This window comes from Taudactylus pleione, unplaced genomic scaffold (assembly GCF_031769625.1).
Source record: "Taudactylus pleione unplaced genomic scaffold, aTauple2 ptg000647l, whole genome shotgun sequence".
In the NCBI taxonomy this organism is placed as follows: Eukaryota; Metazoa; Chordata; class Amphibia; order Anura; family Myobatrachidae; genus Taudactylus; species Taudactylus pleione.
Window position 1 is genome coordinate 151,690 of NW_028285049.1, and position 16,808 is coordinate 168,497.

The 16,808-nt window shown below is 47.5% G+C and overlaps 1 protein-coding gene across 1 annotated transcript in view; it reads right to left on the bottom strand.

The window, feature by feature from the left end:
- Window positions 1-4,122: 4,122 nt before the first annotated feature.
- The window catches only part of LOC148478872 (voltage-gated inwardly rectifying potassium channel KCNH2-like), a 209,391-nt gene continuing 196,705 nt past the window's right edge, over window positions 4,123-16,808 (bottom strand). Inside the window, exons 4-6 of the mRNA XM_088455235.1 lie at window positions 10,524-10,955; window positions 5,848-6,062; window positions 4,123-4,140 (exon numbers count right to left, since the gene is read on the bottom strand). Coding sequence (XP_088311361.1) covers window positions 4,123-4,140; window positions 5,848-6,062; window positions 10,524-10,955 — 665 coding nt within the window. The remainder of the gene's footprint in view (window positions 4,141-5,847; window positions 6,063-10,523; window positions 10,956-16,808) is intronic.

Consider the following 16,808-nt stretch of genomic DNA (forward strand, 5'->3'; position numbering starts at 1 on the left):
CATTATAGCAGTGGAGCCTAATGCTATAGCAGTGTCACACACATCTGGTGATACAGGACATTATTTTGTCAAACCATCTGTATACATTGTAGTGTGGGCAGCAGAAGGCCGGTAGCAATAACACATGCACAGGAAACAACTGAATGTGAATATATATGTTAGATGTATACACCGTATGAGAGAAAGCAGATACCGAGCAGCCATACACCCCTCCTCTGTGCATCACTTGTGGGGAGGACTCAGCAGTGATACAAACAAACACGATCTCAGCATCTTCCCAGCACCTGAGAGCAGCAGCCCCATCTATAACCAGTGTGAGAGGAAGTCCCGGGGGAGGAAGCTGCTCCCCTATCTAGGTCATGTATTACAGGGAGAGGGAACGGGACAGGGGCCCAGGACTGACAGCAGCACACACCGGTGGTGTCACGGGTCCGTCACACCCCATCTCTAGCTTCAGAGGACCCTTCCTGTGTGATATCTCTCATTCTCCTAGATCAGAGCCCGTACATCATTGTGTGCTCATTTCAGTGTTACTTTTCCTTCAACACAATTGTATTGTACATTCTACTGAAACCTCCTGCGATGTACAGAGAGACACAAAGGGCCTCATTCAGCTTTTCTTTAGTGCGTCAGGAGAGGTAACCTGAACACGCCACATGTCAGTGGGAGGACACCTGCGCCAATACATTAACATGGTCACTAGTCCTACAAGGCCATACCAGTGAAACTTCCATGACACCCCCAGTTTAAGAATGGAAGATGCAGGCGGTTACTGGGGGGGACATGCCCAACATTTAGTTATTGGGATACCACACCCACGTCATTAGGAGGACTGGCCCACATTCACTAGTAGGGGGAAACCTTCATCTGTAATCTACCTGCCGGGACGGGTACTGGGGAAGTATCATCAATGCTGGGATTACAGCTCATATCTGTTGTCAGCGATCCCTACAGCTAATCCCCCTGGAAAATGCGCGGGAGGCTGGGATTCTACAGCCAGTGACGTACAAAATGATTACTCTCCTCCAGCATTAGGGGGCAGATGCCCCAGAGACTGATCGGTGATACACACAGCGGTTATTGTTATGGATTTAGTGTGAGCCATTGGCGTAATACCGGCTGTGTGTTCTCATTACATAGAGCCATGCTTCACTACATCGTACAGCGAGTCGTTCATCTCCCAAATTAGCCTGGGTCCCCTCTACGACTCCACCTTACTGAGAAGGCGCCTCACTCACCGAATGCGCGTCTAGGAATGGATGGCTGAAATCTGGGAGCGACAAGTTATACCAGGTGTTTATCTTTTGCATCTACTCTTCCAAAAATCTATAATTTATCACAAAAGGTAATTCTGGATTTCTCTCCTGCTCTATTCATCATGAACTAGATCTCACCAGAAATGAATTAGTTTTCAATTCTGCGAATTAATAGTAAGAATCAGCGCTATTCATCAATCTTTCCTTACTCAAGATTCACTTCCGTGAGCTGCTCTCTGTGCGGAGTCCGCTTTTCCCCTAATTCTCAGCATTTCCTTAAACTGCGCAGGAGATATGAGTGATCCTATCCTGCGTTACAGGAATAATGGATAGCCATTTTTTTGTAGTGATGCTGAATAGACCCTTACTGATTATATATATATATATATATTTTTTTTTTTTGCTTGTGTTTTATTGTAGGTAAATGAAACCAATCCTATGGCGGATGCATAGACAGACCACATGCTACGACTAGGCAGTAATGAGCATGTCCTGCAGCAGAAAAGCTCGATGAGCCCCTTTGTACATTCCAGCTGAGCTGGTAAATCGGGGCCGGGTAATTGTGAGTATGTAGAAGTGACTGCATGTAACGACAGCACGCGTGCTCTAAGCCTGGCTGTAGAAACTGTGGCAAACATGCTAGACACATGAGAAGATCTCCTAGCACGTAATAGAAGCAGCCACTTATTCACTGACATCACTGAGGTAACGTAGACGCTCTGCTCAAGCGTAAGTAGGAGGAAATACAATATGATGAATCAGTTGACCCGTGATCAACATTATTTAACTGGTGGTAACCATGATCTGTCCATTACATGATCCAAAGGAGACCAGGGTCTGACCATTCACTATTATCCTGCTGACACATGACCAGGGTCTGACCATTCACCATTATCCTGCTGACACATGACCAGAGTCTGACCATTCACCATTATCCTGCTGACACATGACCAGGGTCTGGCCATTCACCATTACCCTGCTGACACATGACCAGGGTCTGACCATTCACCATTATCCTGCTGACACATGACCAGGGTCTGACCATTTACCATTACCCTGCTGACACATGACCAGGGTCTGACCACTCACCATTATCCTGCTGACACATGACCAGGGTCTGACCACTCACCATTAACCTGCTGACACATGACCAGGGTCTGACCACTCACCATTATCCTGCTGACACATGACCAGGGTCTGACCACTCACCATTATCCTGCTGACACATGACCAGGGTCTGACCACTCACCATTATCCTGCTGACACATGACCAGGGTCTGACCATTCACCATTACCCTACTGACACATGACCAGGGTCTGACCACTCACCATTACCCTGCTGACACATGACCAGGGTCTGACCACTCACCATTACCCTGCTGACACATGACCAGGGTCTGACCACTCACCATTATCCTGCTGACACATGACCAGGGTCTGACCACTCACCATTATGCTGCTGACACATGACCAGGGTCTGACCACTCACCATTACCCTGCTGACACATGACCAGGGCCTGACCACTCACCATTATCCTGCTAAAATAAAAATGCGACCGTGGACCAATTATCCAACTAAGATTAAATCATTCAACATTATCCAGCTGAGGCACTAGCATGACAAGAAGATGAGCATACAAACATTATCCAGCTAACATGCCACCATGACATGAAGCTGATCATACATCATACAAACGTTATCCAGCTGAGATGCCACCATGACCTGAAGCTGACCATACAAACATTATCCAGCTAACATGATACCATGACATGAAGCTGATCATACATCATACAAACGTTATCCAGCTGAGATGCCACCATGACATGAAGCTGACCATACAAACATTATCCAGCTGAGATACCACCATGACATGAAGCTGACCATACAAACATTATCCAGCTGAGATGCCACCATGACCTGAAGCTGACCATACAAACATTATCCAGCTGAGATACCACCATGAGTACATATGGGTTAGAGTCCGCACAGGTTCACAAATGTAATTGTAAATAGTTGCTAAAAGAGCATTACTGTATATTTGGAATAAGAAGTTACCAACATTGAGGTCTATCATGAGTATATAATGGTTAGATGACTCTAGGTTGGTGGTGTGCGCACGGGATTTGGCCAGTACACATGAATAAAGGGAATTTTTTGCAAAGGGCAAAAAAAGGAGGATAAGGACAATATGCCTTGGTTGGGGCACTCTTTAGAGGAAATGAATTTCTCTTTATGTATGACATATAGATGATACATTGAATGAAGCTAAAACTTACTGTTTAATACAGAACCTAAAATTCTCTCCTAAGGGTAACTAACAGAAATATATACAATACTGTATTAGAAAATGCTAAATCACAAATAGAAGGGTCGAAAAATGATAAATAAATAGTTTAGGACCAATCAAAGATAAAATAGTTAATATTTTAAACCTTGTATGAAGGAAAAGAAAAGGGGAAGGGTTTTGCACATGATAAAATCTGCAGCCACCACAGTATCAGTGTAAGATATACAAGAATATATGTATATGTCTCAATTTATCATAAGTCCCCAATTAGTCACTGATTAGAGATAACAACATACAAGTACGTATCACAATAGATGGATATATATTACAATCATTGTAACAAAAAGGGCGAAAATATAGGTATGACGGATCTCAGTCTCTATTTCTTAGGCAGAAATCACAAAGGGATAACTATAACACCCAATGAGTAAGAGCAGAAATATAGTGCTTAAATGCATTCATAATCTGTATACTGCAACCAAACGGTCAGAGACTGGTAAGGACATAGAAGTCCTTGTTAAGATATTAAACAGGTACTAAGAAAATGAGACAAATATGTAAGATTAAAGCAAAGGAGTTTATGGGAACTTTTGATCCTATATAACAGACAACAAAAGAAATTCTGTTCATGAGACACAATATGATACTGAGTACAATAATCTATCAATGTGCAAATGAAAATAAGGTCTGAAATGTCCTTAGATGTAATGTAGATGAAAAAGATAATCAGTGTACATCATATATTAGCGTGCTAAATGCAAATTATCCCAAAGAAGATACATTCAGTAATATGCACAATGGATGTGGAATATCTTAATATATCAATGTTTAAAGCTACAGGTAAATAGTGACACATGGAAATCATACAATAGTATGCAGAATGCAGATTATCACAAGGGAAATACATAAGTGATACGCATAGTTGTTATATGACATTTAGATAGGGATATTTGTAAAGTCTGGGGTATAGAAAACGTGAGGTCACTTCTACTTTCCCCTGTCTAAATCAAACAAGGGATGAGAGAGTGCTCCCAACGTATTAGCCCAGATGAAACAACAGACAGAGCTTCTGCTCTCTGAGAAAAGCCACGTCTCTTCCATGTTACCAGATGGGCATTGCAGGGGGGGTCATCTGCTAGGGACTCAGCTGAGAGAGCACATTCCGAGAGACAGAAAAGTACCTGATGGTAAATAAAGAGCTGAGGCTGCAGTGCAGTCTGTATAGGAGATCCGGCTGCTGTCTGCAGCAGTAAAAGGACGTGCGTTTCGCCGACGGGGCTTGGTCACCTGATCATCCACCATGACCTGAAGTTGGCCATACAAACGTTGTGCAGCTGAGATGCCACCATGACCTGAAGCTGACCATATAAACATTATCCAGCTGAGAGGCCACCATGACCTGAAGCTGACCATATAAACATTATCCAGCTGAGAGGCCACCATGACCTGAAGCTGACCATACAAACATTATCCAGCTGAGAGGCCACCATGACCTGAAGCTGATCATACAAACATTATCCAGCTGAGATGCCACCCTGACCTGAAGCTGACCATACAAACATTATCCAGCTGAGATGCCACCATGACCTGAAGCTGAATATACAAATTATATATATCTGAGATGCCACCATGACCTGAAGTTGGCCATACAATCGTTATCCAGCTGAGATGCCACCATGACCTGAAGCTGACCATACAAACATTATCCAGCTAAGATGCCGCCATACAAACATTATGCATGTAACTGAGAATAGGATATTGGGCCTGATTTAGAGTTGGATGGTTTTGGCATCGCTGCTTAATCTTTAGACACATTGGTGATGCTACATTATGCCAATGCTGCAGAAGGCATCTTGTGTAAATAGACGCCCTCCTGTCAGCTTCTGTGATCTGTTGCTGCATCCGAGGATGCATCCATGGGGTCACTTGCTTGAACATCTCCTATCTGGGTAACCTTCAGGATAGCAGTGTTCTCACGCAGTCAGGGCCAGTGACGCTGTGTCGGAAGACTCGGACACAGTCCCTTTCTCACTCTCTGAACGCCTGCAGCATGTCAATCATAGGCAGTGTGAGCTACCTCGAGACGCCGATCAGCACATGCGCAGTACAGATCATGCGCCAGTCGGCCGCCATCGGAGGTGTACACAAACCCAGTGGTTTGTCTAGAACTCTGAATCAGGCCCATTGTTCTATAACTGGGAACCGAACCACAATCAACAGCAGAGAAACCAGTGTCATGGTGATATTGGTTTATACCATATACACAGCTGTAAACTGAGCAATGGTAAAAGATAATGCCTCACCTGGGTGACCTTCTCCGTCACATTGTGCGTCCGGTCCTTCAGCTTGGTGGGTGCGATGATCTCCTTCTCATTAGAGGGCGAGGTGAGGTATGCGTCTCCCTTAAAGTCCACGAAATTGAGAGTGATTTGTGGTATTTTGCTAATGGCTCTGTACTTCATGAGATCCGAATCGGAGGTGGAGTTTAGGAGGCTAACCCGGACGTTGTTCATGGCACCTGCAGACAGAGGAACTTGCTTAGATCTAATAAGTTACTGTTCTGGCAGAAAGACCATAGCGCCAGGGCCAGATTCTAGCAGAAAGTCCATAGGGTCAGATTAGCAATGGGACAGATGAAGCTACAGCTCCAGGCCTCCACATAAATATAGGCCCATCATCCTAGCAGCATGATGATGACCAGCTCCCTATCTGGCCACACACTCTGCCATAAATCATCAGTATTTAAAATTGTATTTCTAGTTTTCTCACAAAATTATGCAATTTTTCAATTATTATGTATTTAGGGAGACAGTGGGGCTTATAGTGTAAGGGGTGTCCCCGCCCACAAGGCTCTGGCCACACCCACACAACACTGGCCAATCTACTCTGACCATAAAGTAATGCAATAAGAGACCTGTGAGTGTTGTATAGCGCTGGGCACATGAAGAAGAGACCTGTGAGGGTTATATAGCGGTGGGTACATGAAGAAGAGACCTGTGAGGGTTATATAGCGGTGGGTACATGAAGAAGAGACCTGTGAGGGTTATATAGCGCAGGACACATGAAGAAGAGACCTGTGAGGGTTATATAGCGCAGGACACATGAAGAAGAGACCTGTGAGGGTTATATAGCGGTGGGCACATGAAGAATAGACCTGTGAGGGTTATATAGCGCTGGACACAGGAAGAAGAGACCTGTGAGGGTTATATAGCGCTGGGCACATGAAGAAGAGGCCTGTGAGGGTTATATAGCGCTGGGCACATGAAGAAGAGACCTGTGAGGGTTATATAGCGCTGGACACAGGAAGAAGAGACCTGTGAGGGTTATATAGTGCTGGGCACATGAAGAGACCTGTGAGGGTTATATAGCGCAGGACACATGAAGAAGAGACCTGTGAGGGTTATATAGCGCTGGGCACATGAAGAAGAGACCTGTGAGGGTTATATAGCACTGGACACAGGAAGAAGAGACCTGTGAGGGTTATATAGCGCTGGACACAGGAAGAAGAGACCTGTGAGGGTTATATAGTGCTGGGCACATGAAGAAGAGGAGACCTGTGAAGGTCATATAGCGCTGGGCACATGAAGAAGAGGCCTGTGAGGGTTATGTATAGCTGGATACAGGAAGAGGAGGCCTGTGAGGATCATATAGCGCTGGACATAGGAAGAAGAGACCTGTGAGAGTTATATAGCGCAGGACACATGAAGAAGAGACCTGTGAGGGTTATATAGCGCTGGACACAGGAAGAAGAGACCTGTGAGGGTTATATAGCGCTGGGCACATGAAGAAGAGGAGAGCTGTGAAGGTCATATAGCGCTGGACACATGAAGAAGAGACCTGTGAGGGTTATGTATAGCTGGATACAGGAAGAGGAGGCCTGTGAGGATCATATAGCGCTGGACAAAGGAAGAAGAGACCTGTGAGGGTTATATAGTGCAGGACACATGAAGAAGAGACCTGTGAGGGTTATATAGCGCTGGACACAGGAAGAAGAGACCTGTGAGGGTTATATAGCGCTGGGCACATGAAGAAGAGGCCTGTGAGGGTTATATAGCGCTGGACACATGAAGAAGAGACCTGTGAGGGTTATACAGCGCAGGACACATGAAGAAGAGACCTGTGAGGGTTATATAGAACAGGACACATGAAGAAGAGGCCTGTGAGAGTTATATAGCGCAGGACACATGAAGAAGAGACCTGTGAGGGTTATATAGCGCTGGACACAGGAAGAAGAGACCTGTGAGGGTTATATAGCGCTGGGCACATGAAGAAGAGGAGAGCTGTGAAGGTCATATAGCGCTGGACACATGAAGAAGAGACCTGTGAGGGTTATGTATAGCTGGATACAGGAAGAGGAGGCCTTGAAGGATCATATAGCGCTGGACATAGGAAGAAGAGGCCTGTGAGGGTTATATAGTGCAGGACACATGAAGAAGAGACCTGTGAGGGTTATATAGCGCTGGACACAGGAAGAAGAGACCTGTGAGGGTTATATAGCGCTGGGCACATGAAGAAGAGGCCTGTGAGGGTTATATAGCGCTGGACACATGAAGAAGAGACCTGTGAGGGTTATACAGCGCAGGACACATGAAGAAGAGACCTGTGAGGGTTATATAGCGCAGGACACATGAAGAAGAGACCTGTGAGGGTTATATAGCGCAGGACACATGAAGAAGAGACCTGTGAGGGTTATATAGCGCTGGACACAGGAAGAAGAGACCTGTGAGGGTTATATAGCGCTGGGCACACGAAGAAGAGGAGAGCTGTGAAGGTCATATAGCGCTGGACACATGAAGAAGAGGCCTGTGAGGGTTATGTATAGCTGGATACAGGAAGAGGAGGCCTTGAAGGATCATATAGCGCTGGACATAGGAAGAGGCCTGTGAGGATCATATAGCGCTGGACATAGGAAGAAGAGGCCTGTGAGGGTTATATAGCGCTGGGCACATGCATGAGAAACCTGATTTATAATAGAGTTTATAAACATTATATTCTATTACATTAGTAGAGCTGAAGTGGAGCATTTAATATTAATAATTTAGGTGATCGCTTGGTTATTCTACAGTTAGAGTCCGGAACGTGGGAATTCCTTGGCTGAATATTGCGCCAGTTACCGGTCTGGGATTCCATTCTCGCTACATTAATCATTTTATTGGTCACATCTGCTGTAATACAGATGCCTCTCCTGGCCGGTTACTCTGATCTGCAATATTACTGATTTAAAGACCACTTTCTCCCCCAATGCATTGCAGCGTTCCTTCTCCTGAATATAGCATGTGTCCACTGCTGTATAACCCTGACATATATAGCACCAGGATATATATCTATGTAGCCCACGTATGTGGGGGTGCAGGACCTACAGTGCAACTGGAAAGTATTCACAGCACTTCACTTTTTCCACATTTTGTTATGTTACAGACTTATTCCAAAATGGAACAAATTAATTTTTCTCCTCAAAATCCTACACACAATACCCCATAATGACAACGTCTAAAATGATTTTTTGCGGTTTTTGCAAATTTAATTTAAAAAAACAAAACTAAGAAATCACATGTACAGAAGTATTCACAGCCTTTGCTCAATACTTTGTTGATGCACCTTTGGCAGCAATTACAGCCTCAAGTCTTTTTGAATATGATGCCACGAGCTTAGCACACCTATATTTGGGCAGTTTCGTCCATTCCTCTTTGCAGCACCTCTCTAGCTCCATCAGGTTGGACGGGAAGCGTCGGTGCACAGCCATTTTCAGATCTCTCCAGAGATGTTCACTTGGATTCAAGTCTGGGCTCTGGCTGGGCCACTCAAGGACATTCACAGAGTTGTCCTGAAGCCACTCCTTTGATGTCTTGGCTGTGTGCTTAAGGGCGTCCTGCTGAAAGATGAACCATAGCCCCAGTCTGAGGTCAAGAGCACTCTGGAGCAGGTTTTCATCCAGGATGTCTCTGTACATTGCTGCATTCATCTTTCCCTCTATCCTGACTAGTCTCCCCGTTCCTGCCGCTGATAAACATCCCCACAGCATGATGCTGCCACCACCATGCTTCACTGTAGGGATGGTATTGGCCTGGTGATGAGCGGTGCCTGGTTTGCTCCAAACATAACGCCTGGCATGGTCTGAGAGTCCTTCAGGTGCATTATGGCAAACTCCAGGCGGGCAGCCATGTGCTTTTTACTAAGGAGTGGCTTCCGTCTGGCCACTCTACCATACAGGCCTGATTGCTGGATTGCTGCAGAGATGGATTTGCTTCTGGAAGGTTCTCCTCTCTCCACAGAGGAATGCTGTAGCTCTGACAGAGTGACCATCGGGTTCTTGGTCACCTCCCTGACTAGGGCCCTTCTCCCCAGATCACTCAGTTTAGACGGCTGGCCAACTATAGGAAGAGTCCTGGTAATTCCGAAATTCTTCCATTTATGGATGATGGAGGCCACTGTGCTCATTAGGACCTTCAAAGCAGCAGATATTTTTCTATACCCTTCCCCAGATTTGTGCCTCGAGACAATCCAGTCTCAGAGGTCTACAGACAATTCCTTGGACTTCATGCTTGATTTGTGCTCTGACATGCACTGTCAAGTGTGGGACCTTATATAGACAGGTGTACGCCTTTCAAAATCATGTCCAATCAACTAAATTTACCACAGGTGGACTCCAATTAAGCTGTAGATGATCAATGGAAAGAGGATGCACCTTAGCTCAATTTTGAGCTTCATGGCAAGGCTGTGAATACTTATGTACATGTGATTTCTTAGTGTTTTATTTATTTTTTTAGAAAATTTGCAAAAATCTCAATAAAACTTTTTACGCGTTGTTGTCATTATGGGATATTGTGTGTAGAATTTTGAGACCAAAAATTAATTTATTCCATTTTGGAATAAGGTTGTAACATAAGAAAATGTGGAAAAAGTGAAGCGTTGTGTACATGTATGCGTAGAATAGAACCTGACTATACACATTGCTAACAGCAGATGTGGGAGAACTTGCCTGTGCTGGAGTTACGGGTACGAAACTTCTTGTCCAACTCCACCTTCATGGCCTCTATATCATCCACGGAAGACGCCCTGCGGATGCTGTAGAAACTCTCCCGGGAGCGGCTGCGCGTTGGGCTACAGTTGGAGAAAGACATGTCTAAGTTTAGGTGGTCCTTGTCCGCCCGGGGAGAAGACTGCACTGTAGGGTCGTCCTCAGACAAGGCCTTGGGCTCTGCGCTGCCGATCAGCGCCTGCTGGTCCTCGGGGCGAGAGCCGATGCAATTGTCCACTGGAGTGACGGTGACATCTTCCAGAGCGATGGAGTCACTGCTGTGCTTGGTGAAGTCCACAACAACCACCTCGGGGTCCTCTTGCGGGAGAGACTGCTTACTGCCAGCCAGCGCTAGTAACGCCGGAAGCTTCAACCGGAAGGATTTCCCCCTGGCTGCAAGGAGGCGACACTCAGTGACTGTATCTATGTATGCTATGGAATATATATATATATATATACATACATACACACACTTATACTACTGCTATCATTTACTGCTATCAATACAGGAGCAGGCGGTATGACGGACATGCGGAACGGGCGGTATGACAGACATGCGGAACGGGCGGTATGACGGACATGCGGAACGGGCAGTGTGGCGGACATGCGGAACAGGCGGTTATGATGGACATGCGGAACGGGCAGTTTGACAGTGTGACAAATTGTAGTATGACGGATATGCGAAATGGGCAGTATAACAGATGTGAGGTACTGGAAACATACAGGGCACGGGCAGCAGGTAATATACAGGACACGGGCAGCAGGTACTACTGTATACAGGACACGGGCAGCAGGTACTACTGTATACAGGACACGGGCAGCAGGTAATATACAGGACACGGGCAGCAGGTAATATACAGGACACGGGCAGCAGGTACTACTGTATACAGGACACGGGCAGCAGGTACTACTGTATACAGGACACGGGCAGCAGGTAATATACAGGACACGGGCAGCAGGTAATATACAGGACACGGGCAGCAGGTAATATACAGGACACGGGCAGCAGATACTACTGTATACAGGACACGGGCAGCAGGTAATATACAGGACATGGGCAGCAGGTAATATACAGGACACGGGCAGCAGGTACTACTGTATATAGGACATGGGCAGCAGGTACTACTGTAAACAGGACACGGGCAGCAGGTAATATACAGGACACAGGCAGCAGGTACTACTGTATACAGGACACGGGCAGCAGGTAATATACAGGACACGGGCAGCAGGTACTACTGTATACAGGACACGGGCAGCAGGTAATATACAGGACACGGGCAGCAGGTAATATACAGGACACGGGCAGCAGGTACTACTGTATACAGGACACGGGCAGCAGGTACTACTGTATACAGGACACGGGCAGCAGGTAATATACAGGACACGGGCAGCAGGTAATATACAGGACACGGGCAGCAGGTACTACTGTATACATAACACGGGCAGCAGGTACTACTGTATACAGGACATGGGCAGCAGGTAATATACAGGACACAGGCAGCAGGTACTACTGTATACAGGATACGGGCAGCAGGTAATATACAGGACACGGGCAGCAGGTAATATACAGGACACGGGCAGCAGGTACTACTGTATACAGGACACGGGCAGCAGGTACTACTGTATACAGGACACGGGCAGCAGGTAATATACAGGACACGGGCAGCAGGTAATACTGTATACAGGACACGGGCAGCAGGTAAAACTGTATACAGGACACGGGCAGCAGGTAATATACAGGACACGGGCAGCAGGTAATATACAGGACACGGGCAGCAGGTAATATACAGGACACAGGCAGCAGGTACTACTGTATACAGGACACGGGCAGCAGGTAATATACAGGACACGGGCAGCAGGTAATACTGTATACAGGACACGGGCAGCAGGTACTACTGTATACAGGACACGGGCAGCAAGTAATATACAGGACACAGGCAGCAGGTAATATACAGGACACGGGCAGCATGTACTACTGTATACAGGACACGGGCAGCAGGTACTACTGTATACAGGACACGGGCAGCAGGTACTACTGTATACAGGACACGGGCAGCAGGTAATATACAGGACACGGGCAGCAGGTACTACTGTATACAGGACACGGGCAGCAGGTACTACTGTATACAGGACACAGGCAGCAGGTACTACTGTATACAGGACACGGGCAGCAGGTAATATACAGGACACGGGCAGCAGGTAATATACAGGACACGGGCAGCAGGTAATATACAGGACACGGGCAGCAGGTAATATACAGGACACGGGCAGCAGGTAATATACAGGACACGGGCAGCAGGTACTACTGTATACAGGACACGGGCAGCAGGTAATATACAGGACACGGGCAGCAGGGAATATACAGGACACGGGCAGCAGGGAATATACAGGACACGGGCAGCAGGTAATATACAGGACATGGGCAGCAGGTACTACTGTATACAGGACACAGGCAGCAGGTACTACTATATACAGGACACAGGCAGCAGGTACTACTGTATACAGGACATGGGCAGCAGGTACTACTGTACAGGACACGGGCAGCAGGTAATATACAGGACACGGGCAGCAGGTAATATACAGGGCACGGGCAGCAGGTAATATACAGGACACGGGCAGCAGGTACTACTGTATACAGGACATGGGCAGCAGGTAATATACAGGACACGGGCAGCAGGTAATACTGTATACAGGACACGGGCAGCAGGTAATATACAGGACACGGGCAGCAGGTAATATACAGGACACGGGCAGCAGGTACTACTGTATACAGGACACGGGCAGCAGGTAATATACAGGACACGGGCAGCAGGTAATATACAGGACACGGGCAGCAGGTAATATACAGGACATGGGCAGCAGGTACTACTGTATACAGGACACGGGCAGCAGGTACTACTATATACAGGACACGGGCAGCAGGTACTACTGTATACAGGACACGGGCAGCAGGTACTACTGTATACAGGACACGGGTAGCAGGTACTACTGTATACAGGACATGGGCAGCAGGTACTACTGTACAGGACACGGGCAGCAGGTAATATACAGGACACGGGCAGCAGGTAATATACAGGGCACAGGCAGCAGGTAATATACAGGGCACGGGCAGCAGGTAATATACAGGACATGGGCAGCAGGTACTACTGTATACAGGACACGGGCAGCAGGTACTACTATGTACAGGACACGAGCAGCAGGTAATATACAGGACATGGGCAGCAGGTACTACTGTATACAGGACACGGGCAGCAGGTACTACTGTATACAGGACACGGGCAGCAGGTACTACTGTACAGGACACGGGCAGCAGGTAATATACAGGACACGGGCAGCAGGTACTACTGTACAGGACACGGGCAGCAGGTAATATACAGGACACGGGCAGCAGATAATATACAGGACACGGGCAGCAGGTAATATACAGGGCACAGGCAGCAGGTATAATACAGGACACGGGCAGCAGGTAATATACAGGACACGGGCAGCAGGTAATACTGTATACAGGACACGGGCAGCAGGTAATACTGTATACAGGACACGGGCAGCAGGTACTACTGTATACAGGACACGGGCAGCAGGTAATATACAGGACAAGGGCAGCAGGTAATATACAGGACACGGGCAGCAGTTACTACTGTATACAGGACACGGGCAGCAGGTACTACTGTATACAGACACGGGCAGCAGGTAATATACAGGACACGGGCAGCAGGTACTACTGTATACAGGACACAGGCAGCAGGTACTACTATACAGGACACGGGCAGCAGGTAATATACAGGAAACGGGCAGCAGGTAATATACAGGGCACGGGCAGCAGGTAATATACAGGGCACAGGCAGCAGGTAATATACAGGGCACGGGCAGCAGGTAATATACAGGACATGGGCAGCAGGTACTACTGTATACAGGACACGGGCAGCAGGTACTACTATATACAGGATACGGGCAGCAGGTAATATACAGGACATGGGCAGCAGGTACTACTGTATACAGGACACGGGCAGCAGGTACTACTATATACAGGACACGGGCAGCAGGTACTACTGTATACAGGACATGGGCAGCAGGTACTACTGTACAGGACACGGGCAGCAGGTAATATACAGGACACGGGCAGCAGGTAATATACAGGGCACGGGCAGCAGGTATAATACAGGACACGGGCAGCAGGTAATACTGTATACAGGACACGGGCAGCAGGTAATACTGTATATAGGACACGGGCAGCAGGTACTACTGCATACAGGACACGGGCAGCAGGTAATATACAGGACACGGGCAGCAGGTAATATACAGGACACGGGCAGCAGGTACTACTGTATACAGGACATGGGCAGCAGGTAATATACAGGACACGGGCAGCAGGTAATACTGTATACAGGACACGGGCAGCAGGTAATATACAGGACACGGGCAGCAGGTAATATACAGGACACGGGCAGCAGGTACTACTGTATACAGGACACGGGCAGCAGGTAATATACAGGACACGGGCAGCAGGTAATATACAGGACACGGGCAGCAGGTAATATACAGGACATGGGCAGCAGGTACTACTGTATACAGGACACGGGCAGCAGGTACTACTATATACAGGACACGGGCAGCAGGTACTACTGTATACAGGACACGGGCAGCAGGTACTACTGTATACAGGACACGGGTAGCAGGTACTACTGTATACAGGACATGGGCAGCAGGTACTACTGTACAGGACACGGGCAGCAGGTAATATACAGGACACGGGCAGCAGGTAATATACAGGGCACAGGCAGCAGGTAATATACAGGGCACGGGCAGCAGGTAATATACAGGACATGGGCAGCAGGTACTACTGTATACAGGACACGGGCAGCAGGTACTACTATGTACAGGACACGAGCAGCAGGTAATATACAGGACATGGGCAGCAGGTACTACTGTATACAGGACACGGGCAGCAGGTACTACTGTATACAGGACACGGGCAGCAGGTACTACTGTACAGGACACGGGCAGCAGGTAATATACAGGACACGGGCAGCAGGTACTACTGTACAGGACACGGGCAGCAGGTAATATACAGGACACGGGCAGCAGATAATATACAGGACACGGGCAGCAGGTAATATACAGGGCACAGGCAGCAGGTATAATACAGGACACGGGCAGCAGGTAATATACAGGACACGGGCAGCAGGTAATACTGTATACAGGACACGGGCAGCAGGTAATACTGTATACAGGACACGGGCAGCAGGTACTACTGTATACAGGACACGGGCAGCAGGTAATATACAGGACAAGGGCAGCAGGTAATATACAGGACACGGGCAGCAGTTACTACTGTATACAGGACACGGGCAGCAGGTACTACTGTATACAGACACGGGCAGCAGGTAATATACAGGACACGGGCAGCAGGTACTACTGTATACAGGACACAGGCAGCAGGTACTACTATACAGGACACGGGCAGCAGGTAATATACAGGAAACGGGCAGCAGGTAATATACAGGGCACGGGCAGCAGGTAATATACAGGGCACAGGCAGCAGGTAATATACAGGGCACGGGCAGCAGGTAATATACAGGACATGGGCAGCAGGTACTACTGTATACAGGACACGGGCAGCAGGTACTACTATATACAGGATACGGGCAGCAGGTAATATACAGGACATGGGCAGCAGGTACTACTGTATACAGGACACGGGCAGCAGGTACTACTATATACAGGACACGGGCAGCAGGTACTACTGTATACAGGACATGGGCAGCAGGTACTACTGTACAGGACACGGGCAGCAGGTAATATACAGGACACGGGCAGCAGGTAATATACAGGGCACGGGCAGCAGGTATAATACAGGACACGGGCAGCAGATAATACTGTATACAGGACACGGGCAGCAGGTAATACTGTATATAGGACACGGGCAGCAGGTACTACTGCATACAGGACACGGGCAGCAGGTAATATACAGGACACGGGCAGCAGGTAATACTGTATACAGGACACAGACAGTAGGTAATACTGTATACAGGACACGGGGAGCTTACAGTATAACGGGTGTGGGGTACTGGTAGCATACAGGACACGGGCAGCAGGTAATATAGAGGACACGGACAGCAGGTAATATACCGGACACGGGCAGCAGGTAATATACAGGACACGGGCAGCAGGTAATATACAGGACACGGGTAGCAGGTAATATACAGGGCACGGGCAGCAGATAATATACAGGACAGGAGTAATGAG